The sequence below is a fragment of the Rhinolophus hipposideros genome, assembly GCF_964194185.1.
Source record: "Rhinolophus hipposideros genome assembly, chromosome: 18".
Taxonomy (NCBI): domain Eukaryota; kingdom Metazoa; phylum Chordata; class Mammalia; order Chiroptera; family Rhinolophidae; genus Rhinolophus; species Rhinolophus hipposideros.
Window position 1 is genome coordinate 11914251 of NC_138064.1, and position 20043 is coordinate 11934293.

The 20043-nt window shown below is 37.0% G+C and overlaps 1 protein-coding gene across 3 annotated transcripts in view; it reads right to left on the reverse strand.

The window, feature by feature from the left end:
• Positions 1–746: 746 nt before the first annotated feature.
• Positions 747–20043, reverse strand: part of ZNRF2 (zinc and ring finger 2) — an 85207-nt gene continuing 65910 nt past the window's right edge. For 2 of the 3 annotated variants that reach the window (XR_013995319.1, XM_081079386.1), the window contains 2 exons: positions 17122–17201; positions 747–11797 (listed from right to left, as the gene is read on the reverse strand). Coding sequence is in view for 2 of the 3 variants with exons in the window: in XM_081079386.1 (XP_080935512.1) it covers positions 17144–17201 (58 nt within the window). In the remaining variant the exon portion in view is untranslated. The remainder of the gene's footprint in view (positions 11798–17121; positions 17202–20043) is intronic. The other variant, XM_081079387.1, reaches the window with a different exon arrangement.

Here is a 20043-nt window from a genome sequence, read left to right on the forward strand (position 1 = left end):
TTGGCAAAAATAAGTAAACAATTACTAATACATGCTCAGCATGGGTGAACCTCAGAAACATTATGTTAGGTGAAAGAAGCCGGGTGCAAAAGACCCTATTTTTTTTGTAAAATGAAACCTCCAGGAAAGGGAAATTATGGAGATGCAATATAGATTAGTGGTTGCCTAAGGCTGGAGGGGGAAATGGGGTGTGTGATTGCTAATGGGTATGACGTTTCTTTACAGCGATGAAAAATTTCCAAAATTAGATTACGTTGAGGACTGCACAACTTTGTACATAGATTAGGTGGGTGCAAAAGTAATTGCAGTTTTTGCAATTATTTTTAACCTTTTAAACCGCAATTACTTTTGTACCCACCTAATATTAAACGCCACGGCACCGTACACTTTAAATGGTTGAATTGTATGCTACGAAAATATACCTCAACAAAACTGTTCAAAGTAATGGGATAAAGATTTGAACAGACTCTTTTCCAAAGATATAGGAATGACCAGAGAGTACATAAAAAGATGCTTAACATTATTAGTGGCTACATAAATTCTAACTAAACGAGATACACACCAGTAGAATTTAAAAATTTAAAAAGGCCAAAATTTAAGACTGACCACAGCGTGTGTTGGCAATAATGTGGAGGAACCTTCACACAAAGCTGGTGGGAATATAAGACGGTACAGCCACAATGGAAAACAATTTGGCAGTATCTTATACAGTTAAACAAATATTTACCATACGACTCAGTAATTCCACTCCTAGGTAGGTATTTATTCAAAAAGAAATGAAATCACACATTCACATAAAGATTTATATATAAATGTTCACACACTTTATTCACAACAGCCCCAAATTAGAAATAGCCCCGGTGTCCACCAATAGGAGAATGGATAACAAACTGGAGAATGTTCATACAATGGAATACCACTCAGCAGTAAAAAAACACTGATTCAAGCACAATGCTGATACCTATCACAGATAGGCTGAGCGAAACCAGCCTTCCACAAATAAAGCACATCCTGGATGTTTCCATCTAATCTGCAGTGACGCAAAGCTCCTCAATGGCTGCCTGGGGCTGAGGCTGGAAGGATGGTAATTGGCTGGAAAGAGGCTTGAGGTAACTTTTGAGGGGTGACGGCAATGCCCCTATCTCGGTTGTGGTTATTGTTATAAAAGTATATATATGTATCTAAACTCATCCGATTGTTCACTTACAATGGATGCTTTTGTGGGATGTAAATTATAACTTCAGCTAGAGTGGCTTTTAAAAAGCTGTGAAGAGAAAAATTTGGTGAGAAATGTAACAGTTCTTATTGAGGAAACAGGCCTCTAAAGATGAAACCAAGCGAATACATCCATGTCTGGACGTCTCTGCTGCAGTCCTAGTGCTTACAGTGCTTTGTTTCATCTGTTTCCCACTTTTTTTGAGCAGCATGCACACACACCAGGGTCTAGCAGAAGTCATAAAACTCTTACCAGATGCACAAATAAACTTTTCCAATGACTTCAGTCATCTTACGCCTTGACAGATGACACGAGAACTAGGTTCCACACAGCCGTTCACTTATGTTTGCTATGTTGTATCTGAAGGAATACTGAGCCATAAGCTCCATTAGGGCACGAACTCTTTTTCCCCCATCAGTGTACGTGCAGTGCCTCAGACAGTAGCTTACACACCTATCAAACATTCAATAAATACGTGCTCAATGAATGAACCAACACTTCAGTTCACCCTGCGTTCTCGTTCAAGCAACTCCCACCTTCTCCTTCTGCGTGAGGAGACCTCTGAAAATTACCAACATAAAGAATGAAAATCAGACGCCAGTAACTCACATCTCAGCCGCGGTGGCTTCTCTAGTGACTGATGGGAAGGTGGTAGAATGCTATTTCTGAATTAATGGCTCCATTTTTCATTCCTTGCGTTCCTGGTTGCTTACGGCAACTTACTCAGTGACTCACTGGCAGTTGCCGCTTCAGTAGGGAGAAAATGAGGATAAAACATAGACCTCGCGGCTCGATTCTGAGAGTCCAAGTCGAGTTTCTGAAAGCTAAAGGAAGAGACAGGAATCTGAAAGTCAAAGGGCTTTTGATTTGTCGGAGCCACATTCTGGAGGCAGAAGGGGTGTTTAGGAAGCCACACATCCAGCTGTGCAAATCAAGGATCTGAGTCTGGCTCAATCGGGCCATTTAGTCTTCCAACTCTGCGGTTCAGAGTTTAGGAGAATGCATAATGATATAGGAGCAGTTTTTTCATTCAGAAAGAGCCAAGAGTTCGATCAAGCAGGAAAGAGAATTGGAGGGGCTGTAGCTAGTGCTTAGCTGCAGAGGTATGAAATGTGCTTAGCACGCTTCCCCTCCAGGGCTGACACTCTTTTCTGCGAGGTGTGAGAAAACCCTAGATAAAGGTTATATCCTGGCTACAGAACAGGATCGCACCAGAACAATTAACCCAGATGCTGGGGTGGGGACAAGGCCATCATAGCTTGAAAAAGCTGCCTCTGCCCTTCCCTTTCTACCTCCTGAGTTGGTCTGATTTAGCCAAGTGTTGAGAATCACTGGCTTCTGAGGACCCCCAAGCAGAAGAGTGTAATATCTGTCTTCGCAGGGTATTGCCCATCCTTGTGGACAAATTCCCTGGCAATCCCACCTGACTCTTTCTTCAGGGCTCTTGAGCACAGAATTCCCACAAACTACGGAGCATTTTACTGAAGGCAGCTTACATTTGACCACTGGTGAATGACTCAAGCCAGATTTGAAGAGTCTCAGTTTTGGGAATGAGAGTCTGGCGGACACATTTAGCAGTTTCAGCATGGATGTGCTAAAAAGTCAAGTACTTTACAAAGGCCTGGAACTCATGAAACTGTCCCCACAGAGCTCCACATAGGGGACAGCTTAGACCAGGGCAATTCATTAGCACAACTCACCATTCCTGCTGGTCGTTTGGCTAAAACCACACAAAGACCACCCACTCCTAACTGACAAGTCATTCAGAATGTGCGTCTCTTTACCCAAAAACTCCAAACACAACAAAAGCCAGTGACATCTGTGACAGCACATGGAGAGGATTCATTAGACTATCCACCTTCTCAAGATATTTCCAGCCCTTTTCATTGAAAAAAATTAGGAAACTGCCTCAATGTAGTAACAACATAGGGCCAGTTCTTCTCATGCATAGTAGTTAATTAACTCTGAGAGACTCAGGTCTTCACAAAGTTCGAATTGTAAGACCTTCAAAAAAATTCAGGTAAGGATAGTTAGGAGTGGAAAAACCAACCTCCCAGAGTCACCTAGACCTGTATCCCAAAAGGTAGCTACTGGTCACGTAAGGCTCCTGAGCAGTGAGTATGTGGTGAGTTCTGAATACAAAGGTGATCTAAATATAAAATATATACCGGATTTCCAGGACTGAAAACAAAGAATGTAAAAAAGTTCATTGATAATTTTTATACTTAGTATGTGCTAACATGGTAACAGTTTGGCTATTTACATGCCTTGCAGTGCTTGAGTTCCAAAAAAACAGATGAACTGTTTGACTTCCTTGACGGATATCCTCTGAATATTTCGATAATAAATTTATTTAATATTTACAGATTTATTAACATTTCAATTATTAATGAGCTACTCTGAACAGTTCGTGACATACAATTATTTGATACTTTTCTGAAATATAAATTTACATTGCTAACACTACAGTTTGTTTTCAGTTCCACAGCTACTAAAAGATCGAGCCAATCAAAAAGCATTTAAATCTTAAACTTACTTAGTTGGGGAACTATTTTTTGGTCATGCACTTTTTAAATCTTACAAAATAACGAATACTGAATTCAAAAGTCCATGGAAAAGAACCCTAGGAATAAGGCACTACATGGCAGAATTTAACAATTCTGTCTTAATAATTACAGCCTCGTTAACATATTGCAGAAAAATTGTTTTACTGTATTTTATGTGGGAACTCAAATTTTAAATCATGCAATGATTTTTATGAATATGAAGGGTTTTTTTGTTTTTATAGTTTAGGACCGTTCCATTAGGTGTTACGTTTCTATTATTCTCACAGGCCTTGCTTTGTTAGAATTCCTGGTCTAGAAAGTTCCAAGTTATCTACAGGAGCACCTTTGAACCAATTTGGAGAAACTTGTGAAAGCTTGAATTGGTGTCCCCATGGATATGTTGTATGAGATTACGTGATTTGTGGGGAGAAGTAACTCCTTGATCTAATCTAACACAAGGATATCCCCGTTTCTCCTGCTTCTCCACGAACAGGAGAGTTTACCAGTCCTCGTTTTCCATCCTTCGCTAAACAATGAAGTTCATGAGGCAGCCATCGGCAACCTTCCGTCTTCCAGGGACTCACAAAGCTCGTCGGTCCTCCTCTTGCCTAGCCTAGCACACCCATCCCAACTGCAGCTCCCACCAGGCCTCATCCTTCCTGTCTGTCTACCTCTACGAAATCTCTGCTGCCAAGAGTAGCTTTCTTCTGTTCTGAAGGTCTCTATTGTCACTGCTTTAGATTTGCCTCTCATCATCTGCGAAGGCTGGTATGATAGGAAGGGTATGGGACAAATGAACCGGAGAGAATCTCAAGAATGTTTCAGAGGGCATCTCAGCATTTCACTGAGCAAAAATGGGAAAGCATGGCCCTACTGCCACAGGCATCTGAAGAGAAGGGGCGCGGGGAGGTGAGGGGGTTCCTGGCAGAGGTCCAACTCAACCAAGCTAGACGTCATTAAACTAACTCTGCTCTCTACTTATCATGCACTTACTAACTCTTCTAACAGTGTCGACAACAATTGTGTTTAGACACCTCCCTGAACCCTAACAGCCACGCACACATACACACATACACACACTTTACTTTCTCCCAACTTGTCAACCATTTCTGTCTGGTTTCTCTCTGAAGGCTCCGCCTCCCATTTAAGATCCAATTCCTTCATGTCAGAATTGGTACTCTTTATCTCTGGTTCTCCAGCAGATACTTCTGGCATAATCAGTTTTCCCCAGGTAAAGATATTCTGTCTTTAAGATCTAACCCTTCAAAATGTGGAAAAGGTATAACTGGGAGTTGTCCTGATATTGTCTTTCATCTCTTAACATCTAAATAACTACCAAGATGGGTAAATTCTTCTCCTAAAGCTCTTCCATCTTTGCTTTCTCTATAGTCATTGCTTTAGTTTTGCCCCCTCATCATCTTGCCTGAATTACTATAAATTTCCTAACAGGCATCTCTGCCTGTAGTCTCATCCCTCTCTACACTGAAGGGTAAATTTGATTGTCTTTTTCCTGCTTAAAATCCTTCAATCATAGTTTAGCACATACATCTCTTCCTAATTTTGTCACTTGCTTACCTCTCTAGATATAGCAAATCTCCAAGAGTGGCATGCTTTATGAGCTATGCTTTCTGCCTGGGGAATACCTTCCCCAAACTTCCCACTCCACATGCCCTTTTATCACTATCTCCTAGAACTAGGATCTATTTGTTCTTGAGGACTTACTCATTCTCTTGCCTCGTGAGTTTTACAGCCCCCCTTACCACCTCCGCAACCCCCTGCGTATGTCTATCACAGTATTTGTCACTTTCTTATATGCTCGTTTAGTTATGTGCTTCACCCACTAAAGATCAGGTTCTTAGAGGTCAGCTACCTTTGATTTACATATTCTTGGTCCCTAACAGTCCATAGGATCAAGTAGGGCTTCATATATAATTGTCGAACTAGTAAATCTCTAGATTTTAGCAAGAGGGAAGATCAGAACCTGTTCTGTTATATTTAGGCTTCTTTAACACATCAGTTAAGGTCTAAGGCATAGTCCTAACCTCATGACTGGAGAGAATAACCAAAATTATTTATTCAGAGATGGGCACACATATTCTTATTATGATAACCATTAACATTAGTAGGTGTTTACTCTGTGTCTGGTGCACACATGCACCTTCCCATCCAATCCTCACGACAACCCGGAGGTTGGCAGCAGTATTACCTCTTTTTATAGGCGAGGGCGAGGCACAGAGAAGTGAAGCATGTCGCCTAGTGTCACAGAGATGGCGAAACTGGGCAGTCTGAGTCCTGACAGAATCCGCATTCTTATTGACCTCTATGCAACAACACGTAACACCTCTTACATCATGAAAATTGTGCTTCAAATATGAATTATTCCACTTTTTAAAATATAACGGAAAGTTAATAAATACAACCTACATTTTAAGTTATGATGACGCACCGACAGACCAGCTCTCCCCAAAATGTAATAGCTCTCCAATCATATTTCAATTACAAAATTTACAAGTAGGTTTTACATTAGAAATTTCAAAGTATATCTTTACATATGGTTAAAGTAATGAAGAAAGAGCTCTTTTATCCATTAATAACACAAACAGTCATCTCTTATGCAATTACAAAATTTGAACTAATACTTTTGGATTCAATTTTGTGGTAATGGGTATACAAAAATAGATAAAGAAGCTGTGACATCAGTTAATTCATGGCAACCTTTCAGCACTTAGGTAATTCCGTTTCACTGTAATGTACTGTCAACTTCTAGACATAAGGGTAGAAATGACAAATTTCCTTGAAAGCATTCATCTCTTATATTCTACTTCTAAATAATGGGATAATTTGGCAAGATCATTTGGAAGTTTTATTTATTAAAAATATCAATCATGAATTGTTCCATTTTAGTTAAGAACATACTGATACAAGTTGTTCCTAATACATTTTCTGTATTTCTTGTGATTGATGCTTTTGAGACCTTATTGAACAGAAAAATACTTTCTAATAGAGGAAATTAAGAGGCATTACAGACGAGTTGTGGAAACTGTGAGCAAAGCAATAGAGGCAAATATCTATTATTACCTTGATTTTCAAACAATGAAATTCACATAGTCATTGCAAAGAAATAAAATGTAATGGACTGCTGTAATAATAAAGGTCAGTAGCATCATAAAATTCCACAACTTCTTTTCTATCTCCCTATAGAGCCCGCTAACTGTATTATATGCACACAGGTACTCAAAATGCCACTGACTAATAATGAAACCTTTTCAAGATGCTGGCACCAGGTTCACTGGGAACAGGGCACCAGCAGAACTGTAAGTTTATACACATAAGTCATCAGTACAGATCAATCTAAGCATACCAAATCAAAAAGGCAGGCACGAAATGTAGGAATAGGAGAAATCAGTCACTCCAATTCTATTCTGACAGGTGCCTCACCGTCCAGGGCAGAGCTAAGAGTTACAATGTTGGTTAATAGATACTACAATACCACTTTTAAAAATTTATTTCTGGGATGTGAGTTTATGCATGCTGCTCTTTGCCTCTCTAGAAACAACCAACAGTCTATCTTATTATTAGCCACTGTTCTAACATTAATGATGGCTTAAATATCTGAAAATATACAAACTCCCTAAGGATTTTCAACTAAAATTAAGTATTAACATATCTGGTTTTCTTCAATGCATTTTACTTTCCATAGAAAATCACCTGACTTAAAAATGCAGGTATTTCCCATTCAATACAGGAATTCTGTGACTTAAAAAGGACGTTCAGTTTCCTACCTTAAGCACAGCATTCACAGAATATGGTACTCAAAGTTTTATCTGGGCAAGACATTACCAAAAAAGTTTTCCCAGCAGTTCCTGAATCAGAATCACTACTAGGAGTATGTAACAAGTAGCAACTTCCTCTAAAGAAAACTAAGCAGCAATTTAGTTTCAGGATGAAAAAAATCTCAGTAGAGATGAAAAGTAGACAATAAAACAGATAACTACTGTTATTCACAAAATAGCAAAGAAAACATTAGATGTTACATATTTCAGAAAAAAAGGGGAACAGGCCAAAGACAGAATATTGGCATGCTAGAATTTTTTTTTTTTAACTTAGAAAACATCTGTACAAGACAAGGGACACCTCACGTTTAACCACTCATTGTCATGACGTACTGAGTTTACCTCAGGATAAATCAAATTGCAAGAAAATGGCCCAGATGAACTAGACTTCCTGTAACTAACAAACTATACTCATATTTAATCAGCAACATTTACCTCTATAGTTTTACAAAGTTCCCAATAACTGGGTTTATATGGAAACTTCCTCTGAGAAAGAATAAGATGATTTAGCTATTATTATCAATGCAGAATGTAGATGTCAATCACGTGGTAAATTCAATTATTGTTGAATTTCAAAAGAGTTTCATGCTTTGTTCAAATGTAGCTTATTGTTAGGAAATTTCCCTTCTTCCACTATCCAACTTAGCAAATAAAATCAGGTACTATTTACATTTAATTTACAATCTTTTTCATGTAAAGGAATATCCCTCGGCCTTGCTATATTAATTTAAATGACTGCTCTCAAAAGTCACTAAACCCAAATTTAGAAAGTAAAATAAGCTCTGAAAAGAAACCTGCCATTGTCATTAAGTCATTTACACTGAAATCTTTTCAAAATACATACTGCAATTATGCTGAGGTGCTCCTTAGGCATGTTTGGGCTATATTCCAGTAATGTTTTGTGGGTGAAAACTGATATAATTGTGTAACATTGAAAAGAAATATAAGACTTGTACTAAGAAACCAAAACCATTATATAGAGTGTCAAAAAAATGTATACAAATTTTAAGGAAAAAACTATTGAAATTATAATACTCAATAAAAACCGATAACAAAAGATGAATACAAGTATGTTTGACTTCTGCAATTGCAAGAGGTGCTCAAAGTACCATCAGCGTCCAGACACTTCTGACTACCGCAAACTACAGCTTGAGCAACATTGACTAAAGTGTCCTCTTGTATACATTTTTTTGGCACCCCCGATAGTATGCAACAGTTAACATGACTTTTTAAATGCTGTTTCAGCTACCACAAAAAAATCAGTTATAGAAACCATTATTTATATTTCAATCACAGACAGTGCTCTTAGAATCTATATCTGATTTATAACCAGATCTGAAGAACATAGATTAGGACTATGCTTACTTAGTCTATTTCTCTGGTAAAGAGTCAAAAGTAAGACAAAATGATTTTGCTATTTCTTGTATATTCTGGGGGGAAAAAGCCACATCAAAGTAAGATGAGGAGTCAAAATTGGCAATAAATCCATCATGAAGAAAAGAGTGGCACAAAAGTGAAATTTCAGAACATATTGCTTTCTATATTTGCAAACGTGATCTTATTTGAAAACAAGTATTTACAAAGATTCTAGAAAGCTGTAACCAACCTGATAACTTAGGCTTTCAATCTTTTGTCTCCATATTCAGTTGTCAGTAGTTCCAGCTATCTAGTTAAACATCTAACATGATTTTATGTCCTACTTACATTATTCAGTGTCCACACAGAGATTTACAAATATTTTAAGTGATATTACGCAGAATATTACTTATAATATTCCCCAGAATGGCAATTTTGAATAAAAACTGGAGCATCTGGGCTTTAAAAGCATTTTTCCCCAATGTTTCAGTTCTTCTTTTTAGGAAATCATTGGTGGAGACTGAATTTAAAGTAAAAAAATGCTAACGGTTGTAAATTTTAATAAAAAAGGGATTGCTATAAACACAATTAAGTAAATACTCTCCTAGACAAATATAATAATTAAATAGCACTCGACACTGACAAACACTGAACTTTCTTTTAAACCACAGGAGCTTCTATTGCAGCAGCTGCAGCACAGAACCTTATGACAAAGAATAAGACTGAGGATAAAGAAGGAAAAGTGAACTTAAGCCAATACATTGTAAAAGTCAATGAGTATATCATAGCAGAAAATCAACTTCCAGCTATACATTTCTTCCTTTAAGAATGGAAGACAACAAAATAACATTATACCAGTAGTAGAAAAAAAATGAATTATTCACATTTTAAGGTTTTTCCTGGGGTTGGTGGGGGTGTTGTATGTTTGAAAGCTTACAAAATTGAAAATGTGAAATAAAATTAATTCATGTTAAGATTTCAGGATAACATAAGAAATTTAAGGAAACGGTCTTTTCCTTGAGGGAAAAATATTTTCCATAAATGGTTTAAGCACCCATGAAACTGTGCTGTCAGCTGTCACAATGGAGGTTTGGGATTTTTTTATCAATTGCAGCATAACAAAAGGCATTTCACAGCATAACTTTAGGGAAAATGTTATCTGGTCTAGAATCACACAGAAAGCAACTAAAAACTATTTTAATTGTTTATAACACACAAATTTTTTCCGGTAGCAGCAGTTGCTCCTGTACGTGCCCTTTAAAAAAACAAACAAACAAACAAACAAAAACAAAACCAGAAGCAATAGAGAAAAAATTTGAGAAGAACAAGAGTAGCAGCATTAAACAGGAAAGCAAATACTTAAATACATGATAGTAGAAAGCTTAAAATAAGGAAACAGTACTTTGCAACTTTCAATTATACTGAGTAAAGTGCACTGTTTAAACGTTCACTGATAACATTTTTCCCTGTGTTGAAAACATGAATCTACTTATTGGTATTTTTGATATTAATAAAAAGAGGGCACTCACTATTGTAGCCCTGATAGCTCTCTTCCAGTATTTTTTAACCATTCAGATATATTTTGTGGGAATATTTATTCACATAATTTTGCTTAATACATTTCTTTCTACACGAGACTGAATTTAAAAGTTTTATAACATTTTCAATTACAGTAATAACACAATAAATTATAATTAACAAAATCTTCATATCTGCTTTAAAAAATCATTTATCAAACGCTAACCTCCAGATTATCTGGAAAATTAAAGATGCGAGTTACTATAAATCTGGCATCCTAATTAAATTCTGATTTTTAAAAGTATATAAAAGTCCCTCAAATGATTCCAAGTTCCATTCAAGAAAATTTTATTTTACCCTTTTCATAAGTTATTAAGTTTACAACCTGCTAAAGCATTTTACCCAAATATGGGAAACTGCCTGGAGACGCAAAGCACAATAAAATAATTACATGAAAAGAACAAACAAAAATACCCGTTAAAACAAAGTTATTGTAGCTGGCAGCACTTAAAATTGGTAATTCGTATTTTTTTTAAAAGTTGCATAGCTGCAAGATGACTCATTGCTGATTAACTGTTGAGCAGTTTATTTAAGAGGAAACAATATACTTAACAAATTGTAATTCAGTGGACAATCCTAGATTTAATTAATTAGAATGTAATTATGTAACCTGATTTACTCTGGATTGCATTCTGATGTTAAAACCTTTAATTTAAAATACTAACATAGTTAAGTTTTCCTATGTAAAAATCAACTTTCCACTGTTGGAAAAAAAATGGAAGAACTTGAGATCATGGTCTACATTCAGAGAATGTTTTACTGCTTGATTACATTTCTTGGTTTCACATTTAAGACTTTAATTTATAAGAATTAAATTATGTGATCTTCAATTTAAGAATAGATGAAAGCAGAAACATCATGTTGGGGAAAATAAAGAAACCCCAAACTAAAAAACAAAACAAATCAAAATACTAGTTGTGCAGCTCTAGAGAACTTAATAAAAAGTAAATCAACTTTTAAATCAGTTACTTTGGCTTCTGCATACAGAATGTTTACCAGTATTACCTACGTGGATGACTAGTAAGGGATGTGCAGCATTTTCAAAATCCCTGTGTGTCCTTATGTGCATGTTTGGTACACTGAGTTCTGTGGCAAATGTCCTTGCTCCAGCAGGATTCTTTTCCCTGTATGATTGTCCATCTCTGCACTGACTGAGTCTCATAGATCTCAGATTTCTGGCTGAGTAATGCCTGTATTTTTTTTGTTTTTCCAGAGACAGATCCTCACATCCTCTTGATTTTTCAAGCATCTTGAAAATAGAAGAAAACCTGTGTAAAAGCAGATACATTTTATTTAAGCAGTGGTCCATAATAGTAATACAAACCAAAACACAACACCCATTTCCCCATGAACAGTGTTTTAGTTACTGTAAATTTTCATACACTTATTATTCTAAAAACTCGTAAAATTAGTGTTCTGCAGGAGAATAGATCAAGGACACAGGACCAATAAAAGCTTAAAATAGTCAAAAAATAGTCACTACATAACAATTACATTTTGATGTAACTGTTTTGGGGCACCACCAAATCATTCCCCCGTCACAATCAAGACTATACCAGAGTACAGAACACACATACCCAACACCCCAATTTACTAATCTCTCCCCAAATAATTCAAGACCTCAAATTAAAAATAGTAAACAATCTTGTAACTAATCGAGACCTTAGATATTCATGGATCTCTATTTACTTGGGACTACTAAACATGTATGCTGAAAAATATGAGAAATGCTGCATTTGCTGCTACATGTTGCCTTTAAAAAAAGTTTTAACACACTGAATCCTCTTGAAACCCATATCCGGTTAATCTGATACAGCAAGAGAGATAAGAGGAATTTATCATATGACATACAAGAGCAGTAAAACAGAAGCAAATATGTAAAAAGTCAAGATATTTTGTGTCTATACATTCTTAAATTCATTCAAGAACCATAGAAACTGATTTTCATTTACATTTCTGAGGGCAGCTGCCACCAAACTCAGACCCTATATACAAAAATACAGAAAAAGGTAACACTGATATAGCAGGTAAGAAAACTGAAATGCTCTTTAAGATCAACAGACATGCATATTGCCTATGAAAGGAGCTGCATGTTCCATACCCATCTCATAAGCTCACTGTGACACTAAAGGAAAAATTTAGCTGATTAGACCCAGAAATCAAAAATTTTATATCCTAAAATCCCAACTCACACACAAAAAAGTTTATTGACTCTAAAAAAATCTTTTACCTACAGGTGAAGGATTTTGACATATTACTCTGGTACGCAAAAATGCTAAGATAAAAATTTTGTTTTATTTGCATTGGTTCTTATTCACATCGTTTATTCGCAGAGTACTTCTCTTAAAACACTTCTGTAACTTTAGCCAGTTTTACTTTATTGGCCCAGACATAAGGTGATGTTGAAGACATTCCAAAGCATTCTCCCTTTTAAAAAACCTTTTCACAGTGAAATAAAAACATATGTACACATCTGCTCAAAGTTCTACTCCATCACCACTTTTCACTTACACAGCAGTATTACCCCAGTTCATACTGCACATGTGTCAAGGTCTGATCTGAACACTCTCCCAGTAAAAGGTGCATAAGCTGACAGCCCTAGTGCTCCACAAGCCTACTCTTATTATGACAGAGGCCTCATTTAATGTTGCATTTCTTATTTCAGTTGCCATAGCTGCTATGAAGTTACAGGCAGACCTCATTTTATTGCGCTCCGCTTTAGTGCATTTCAGATATTGTCTTTTACAAACTGACGGTTCGTGGCAACCCTTCATGGAGCAAGTCTATCAGAGCCCTATTTTCCAACAGCATTTGCTCACCACTTGTCTCTATGTCACATTTTGGTAATTCTTGCAATATTTCAAATTTTTTCTTTATTATTGTATTTGTTATGGTGATCTGTCATCAGTGACCTTTGATGGCACTATTGTATCGTTTTGGGGCATCACCAACTGCGCTCCTATGAAGACAATGAACTTCATCTATAGATGTGTGTGTTCTTACTGCTCCACCAACTGGTTGTTCCCCGGTCTCTCTTCCTCTCCTAGGGCCTTGCTATTCCCTCAGACACAACAATATTGCAATTCGGCCCATTAATAACCCCTACAGTGGCCTCTACGTGTTCAAGTGAGAAGATGGAGCACATCTCACTTTAAATCAAAAGCTGGAAATGATTAGGTTTAGTGGGAAAGGCATGTTGAAAGCTGATAGGCTGAAAGCTAGGCTTTTGTGCCAAACAGCTGAGTTGTGAACGCAAAAGGAAAGTTCTTGAGGACATTAAAAGTGCTACACTAGTGAACATATAAATGACAAGAAAGTGAAACAGCCTTATTGTTGATATGGAGAAAGTTTTGTTGGTCTGGATAGAAGATCAAACGAGCCACAATATTCCTTTACGCCAAAGCCTAATCCACAGCAAGGCCCTAACTCTCTTCAACTCTATGAAGGCTGAGAGGAAAGGAAGCTGCAGAAGTTGGAAGCTAGCAGAGTTTGGTTCATGAGGTTCAAGGAAATAAACTGTAACATAAAAGTGCAAGGTGAAGCAGCAAGTGCTGATGTAGAAGCTGCAGCAATTTATCCAGAAGCCCTAGCTAAGATAATTAATGAAGGTGGCTGCAATGTAGACGAAATAGCCTTCTATTGGAAGAAGTTGACATCTAGGACTTTCACAGACAGAGAGGAGTCAAGACTTGGCTTCAAAGCTTCAGAGAACAGGCTAACTCTCTTATTAGGGGCTAAAATAACTGGTGACTTTAAGTTCCAGCCAAGGCTCGGTTACCATTCTGAAAATCTTAAGGCCGTTAAGAATCATGCTAAATCTACTATGCATGTGCTCTATAGACATAAAGCCTGGATGACAGCACATCTGTTTACAATATGGTTAACTGAGTATTTTAAGCCCACTATTGAGACGTACTGCTCAGGAAAAAAACGTTCCTTTCAAAATATTACTGCTCACTGACAATGAGCCTGGTCACCCAAGAGCTCTGATGGAGATGGACAAGATCAATCTTGTTTTCATGCCTGCCAACAACATCCGTTCTGCAACCCAAGGATCAAGGAGTAAGTCTGACTTTCAGGTCTCATTATTGAAGAAATACATTTCGTAAGGCCACAGCTGCCATCATCATTTCTCTGATGAATCTGGGCAAAATGAATTGAAAACCTTCTGGAAAGGATTCACCATTCTAGATGCCCCTAAGAACATTTGTGATTCGTGGGAAGAGCTCAAAATATCAACATTCACAGGAGTTTGTAAGGAGTTGATCCCAACCCTCATGGATGACTTTGAGGGGTTCACGACTTCAGTGGAGGAAGTTACTGCAGATGTGGGGGAAATAGCCAGAGAACTAGAATTGGAAGCGGGGCCTGAAGGCGTGACTGACTTGCTGCAATCTCAGGATAAAACTCTAATGGATGAGGAGTTGCTGCTCATGGATGAGCAAAGAAAGTGGTTTCTAGAGACGGAATCTACTGCTGGTGAGGAAGCTGTGAAGACTGTGGAAATGACAACAAAGGATGGAGAATGGTACATAATTTAGTTGATAAGGCGGTGGCGGGGTTTGAGAGGACTGACTCCAATTTTGAAGGAAGTTCTACTGTGGGGAAAATGCTATCAAATAGCGTCGCATGCTGCAGAGAAACTGTTCATGGAAGGACAGTCAATCGAAGCAGCAAACTTCACTGTTTTAAGAAATTGCCACAGCCACCCAGCCTTCAGCAACCACCGCCCTGATCAGTCAGCAGCCATCAACGTGGAGGCGAGACCCTCCAGCAGCATAAAGATTGTTATGACTCACTGAAGGCTCAGATGATGGTCAGCAATGTTTGGCAATACAGTGTTTTTTAATTACGGTATGTACATTGTTTTATAGACATAATTCTATTGTACAGTTAATAGACTACAGAATGTGTGAACATCACTTTTACGTGCACTGCGAAACCAAAAGTTCCTTGCGACTGCTTTATTGCGACATTCGTCTTACTGTGGTGGTCTGGAGCCGAGCCTGCGCAATCTCCGGAGTACACCTGTATCTCAAATCTCCTTTGTCAACATTCTAACCGGCTGCGACCAAATGGTCCTTATTAAGAGTAACAGAATCCCTTGAATGTATTTATCACCTCAACACTGATTTAAGACCAGGATTTACTGAAATAAAAGGAAATCGGAGGACAGCTCAGGACTAGACCTCAGTTCCCTGTCTCCAGTCTTAGCCATTCAGAAGATTGTTTTCCGTAACTGTCTTGAGTCTCTGAACATAGAGATTCTAACTCCTTCTGAAACAATTGCAAGATTGGCTAAAATGTTCTGTCTTGATGTAAAACCTCAATGTTTTATTTCATTTCTGCAAGTCTTCTCATAAGAAAGCTTTTCATATATATAAGATAACAATCAACTATTTTTTCAAAGCTAAATGATGCCAATTAATTCACTTCATGGAATACGGAAAAAGGCAAGACTCAAGCGAGGTTACCATTCAATTCAATTCACTAAACGTTTTCAGATAATGCAGAATCATGAATAAACTAAATCAGCACAGCAAATTCTGTATTTGGTTTAAAATTTAATTTATTATTATTATTTTTTGGCCTCCTACAGAGGTTGCCAAAAAAAAGCGTACACATTTTAAGCGATGTTAACACTGATCAGCGTTGCTCAAGCAGTAGTTCGCTGTCATCAGAAGTGATGACGACGATGGGAACCACTCTGAGCACCTCTTGTCATTGCAGAAGTCAACGTGACTTGTATTCATCTTTTGTTATCGCTATATATTAATAGATTTTTCCTTTCTTAAAATGTGTATACATTTTTTTGGCACCCTCTGTATACAGATAGGGACTATATTATATTATATCATATGCTAAGAAAACAAAGATAAAAGATTAAGTTGAATGAATGAATCAATGATGTAACTTTTTGAAGAAAATGCTCCTGCCTAATAACAACAAAATAGCTAAGAACACCATCTTTGGAACCAGAAGGCCTGGGTTCAAATCCCAGATCTACCAAGGAACTAGCTATGTGACCTTGACAAGTCAGGTGTCTTAACCTTTCTATAACCTAATTTCCTCATCTGCATATTGAGAATAGTAAGCATACTGAGCTCAAGGGGTTGTTACAACACTTATGAGAATTATAATGTTATACTGCATGATCTAAAAACATACCTGGAAAGTTATGGATAAGAGTATGGAACTTGATTCTGTTCCTTTACTGCATGACCTCGGACTGCTGGTGCAACCTGCTTCTTGAAGTCATGGAATTTAATTACTCTGACCCTCAGGTTACTCGATGGTAAAATGGGGTCATGATGTGTACTCCATGGTGTTTAAGTATTAAACTAAAATTAAATAAGCTAATGTGTTTTAAAGTACCAAGAACACAGAAATTACTCAATATATGATTCTTTTCAGGAATCAAGAAAGTTGTTTTTATGTATCTTAACATGAGTTTAATATATATAGTAGCCTAACACAGAGTCTGGAACACAAACGCCTCCATGAATAAACGAATGAATAAAAATGGTGGGTGACAATGTATAATTCAGACAACACTTTAAAAAGCAGTTAAAACGGAAAAATGGAGAATTACCTACAAAACAGGAAGCTGATGCTTAATCTGAAGGGTGCTCAGGGCAAGATCTATTTACTTCAAACCATTCATCTATGCAGCTAGAAAAGAATAAAACCAGAAAAAGTGAAACACCTCTGTTTAATTATTTATATCATGACAACCATAATAAAAATGCTTACTTCCTGACTTTAATATATCTTTGCAAAAGAAAAATTAAATATTTTAAATGATAATATTTGGCACACATAAGTAAAAGATAAAGATAAGTGTTTATTATATTCTGATTATTCTAAGCAGTTAAGGAAATAATCTTTGCAAAATTATCCTGTAAAGTACTTTCAAGTTTAAACAACAATCATCACCACAAGAGAATCTAAAGAACTACCACTTTATCAATATTCAAAATTAAATGACAAATCTGGAAAGATATGTCTCTCTTTAAAATAGTTATTCACTTATGCAAATATCAACCTGTTCATGCCACCTGTCAATCAAAAACAGCTTTTAAATTTTAATTCTTGATAATATTGCATCACACTTTAAAAGACCACACTTATGAATATTAAATACATATTTGAATTCTATGCCATCCTGCAATACATATAGATACACATAGGTATAACATTGTCCATTTCCATTTATAAAGTATTTCATGATTTTATTAGAAGTTAAATATTAGGGTGCATCTAATTAGCCTCATGTAGATCTGTACTGTTCCATGCAGTAGCTACGTGCCACGTGTGGTTATCTGAATTTAAATTCACTCATTTAAAATAAAGGAAAAATGCAGTTCGTTCCTCAGTCACACAAGCCACATTTCAAGTGCTCAACAGCCACATGGCTAATGGCTGCTCTGCTAGATAGTCCAGACACAGAACATTTCCACCACTGCAGAAAGCTCTGTCTCACTGTGATAAATGATAAACTCAAGGCCTTGAAAAGGTTAAGTAACTTTCCCAACAGCTAGGAAGTTGCCCAAGCAGGATTCAAACTGTTCCACATTCTCACTGTTGACACGTCAAGTTTGCATGTACCACAGAGCAAGAAGGCTTGGCTAACATGCTGAAGGGCAAAGTTCATATTCATCATTCTCGGGTCCTGACAGGATGGTTTGGTAGGTAAAAATGACAGACAAAATTAAACGGAAAAAAGGTAAAATGTCTCATACACATGATATTCTTTCAAATATGTGAAACAATTTTTGTTGCCATTAGGACTTTTGTTGTCTAAATAAACATGTCCAAATTGGCTTATGATGTTTTCAGCCGGCTCTCTGCTACCCACTTGGCTCTAGAGGTCCCCTGGTCTGCCAGAACACCTCTGAAAACAAAGTACTGAGAACTCAACAAAACACTCCAGATACTTTAACAATTCACAGTAGATCAAATAGTACCTATATGACCTAAACTGGGTGCATCTTATTTTACAGCCAGGTAATTTTGGCTCATCTTGAGAAAGTAATCACTTAAAACCCCAGGTTCGTCTTGCATAAATTACTATGCAGCAACCCACATTATTTAAATATTGTATTTCCTTCTCCTAACTCCAGCAGGAAATCACTATCCTGAATTTGGTGCCTTTCATTCTTAGGCATTTTCTTACTCTGTAACTATATGTGTACATATTCCAAACAAGATATAGTATTGTTTTGATCTTTTCAATTTTATATCAACACCACTGTAATGTATGCTTTTTCTAACTGCTTTTTCAAAATCAATTTAAGATTTGCAATTGTTAATAAGTAAGGCTCTGGTTTTTACATCTGCGTTGTGTACAATATTCTATTATATAAGCATATTGGCCTCTCCTTTGTTTTGTTGTCCCCTAAAATAAAAAAATACAATTTATGTATCCATTCTTTTACTAATGGACACTTTCAAGGATGCTATAAACACTCTCGTACATGCTATACATGCCTTCGTGTGGCGTTACCCAGAGTGTGGTCCACAGACAGAGCTAATCCACGAGCTGTTCGTCACCAGTCCTCAATGAGACAAGGGGTTTGAGCCAAAATACACAGTAACTTTGCCATTAAACACACTGTTTTAATTGACTTTTTTAAATCATTGTAGAACTTTCTCAGTGAAGACAGCATTGTAGTGATTTCCAGTCTGACGCAAGCTTCTTTATCTCGCCCTGGCCCTGCACGTTGAGCGACTGCACTGTCCTAGAACACAAGACCAAGGACGCCCCCAAGGCATACACCTAGGAGTGGAATTACTGAGCTGTAGGACATGTACAGTTGTAGAATAGCTGTACAGAGCTATTTGCCAAGTATACCAACTTTTATTCTTATGTTTACTGGCCATTTGGGGTTCCTTTTTTCTGAACTATTAACAATTTTTGCCAAATTTTCTATTTTGATTTCTTTTTAAAAATAGATTTGTAGGAAGTTATTATCCAGATATTTCAGCTGTAATATAATATGTATTTTTTTGATAAACATTTTTTCCTACAAAATCGTACACTGAAAGTAACAGGGCTTATGGGAGAAAACAGGGTAAAGGCAGAGCAATGAAACAATACAACCTGGAACTAGAACCTGGAACTAGAACAAAGATGTGTTTGTTCTAAATAAATAAAGTACCACTGTAAATATAGGATTTGTTTTAAAAGGGTGAAGTTAGCTTGACATCAAGAGGATTAAGAAAGAATTGATAAACTGAGTCATGAAGACAAAAGCCAATGCACAAAATTTGAGGACAGCTATGAAGTAAGCAAGCCCTTGCCAAAGAGCCCAGAGCCTAACTGAGCTGGGTGTAAGGATGTTAGACCATCTTTCCATGCCTTGTTTCCGTTCGTTTGAGGGAACAAAACATTGTGCTGAGAAATACTCTGTATGAACCAGGAAGACCGTGTCATTCTTTATATTGTCAACACGCTCCCAATTACCAATTGCAATGAACTAACTGCATTCTAGAAAGTTGCTGAAGAAGAGTG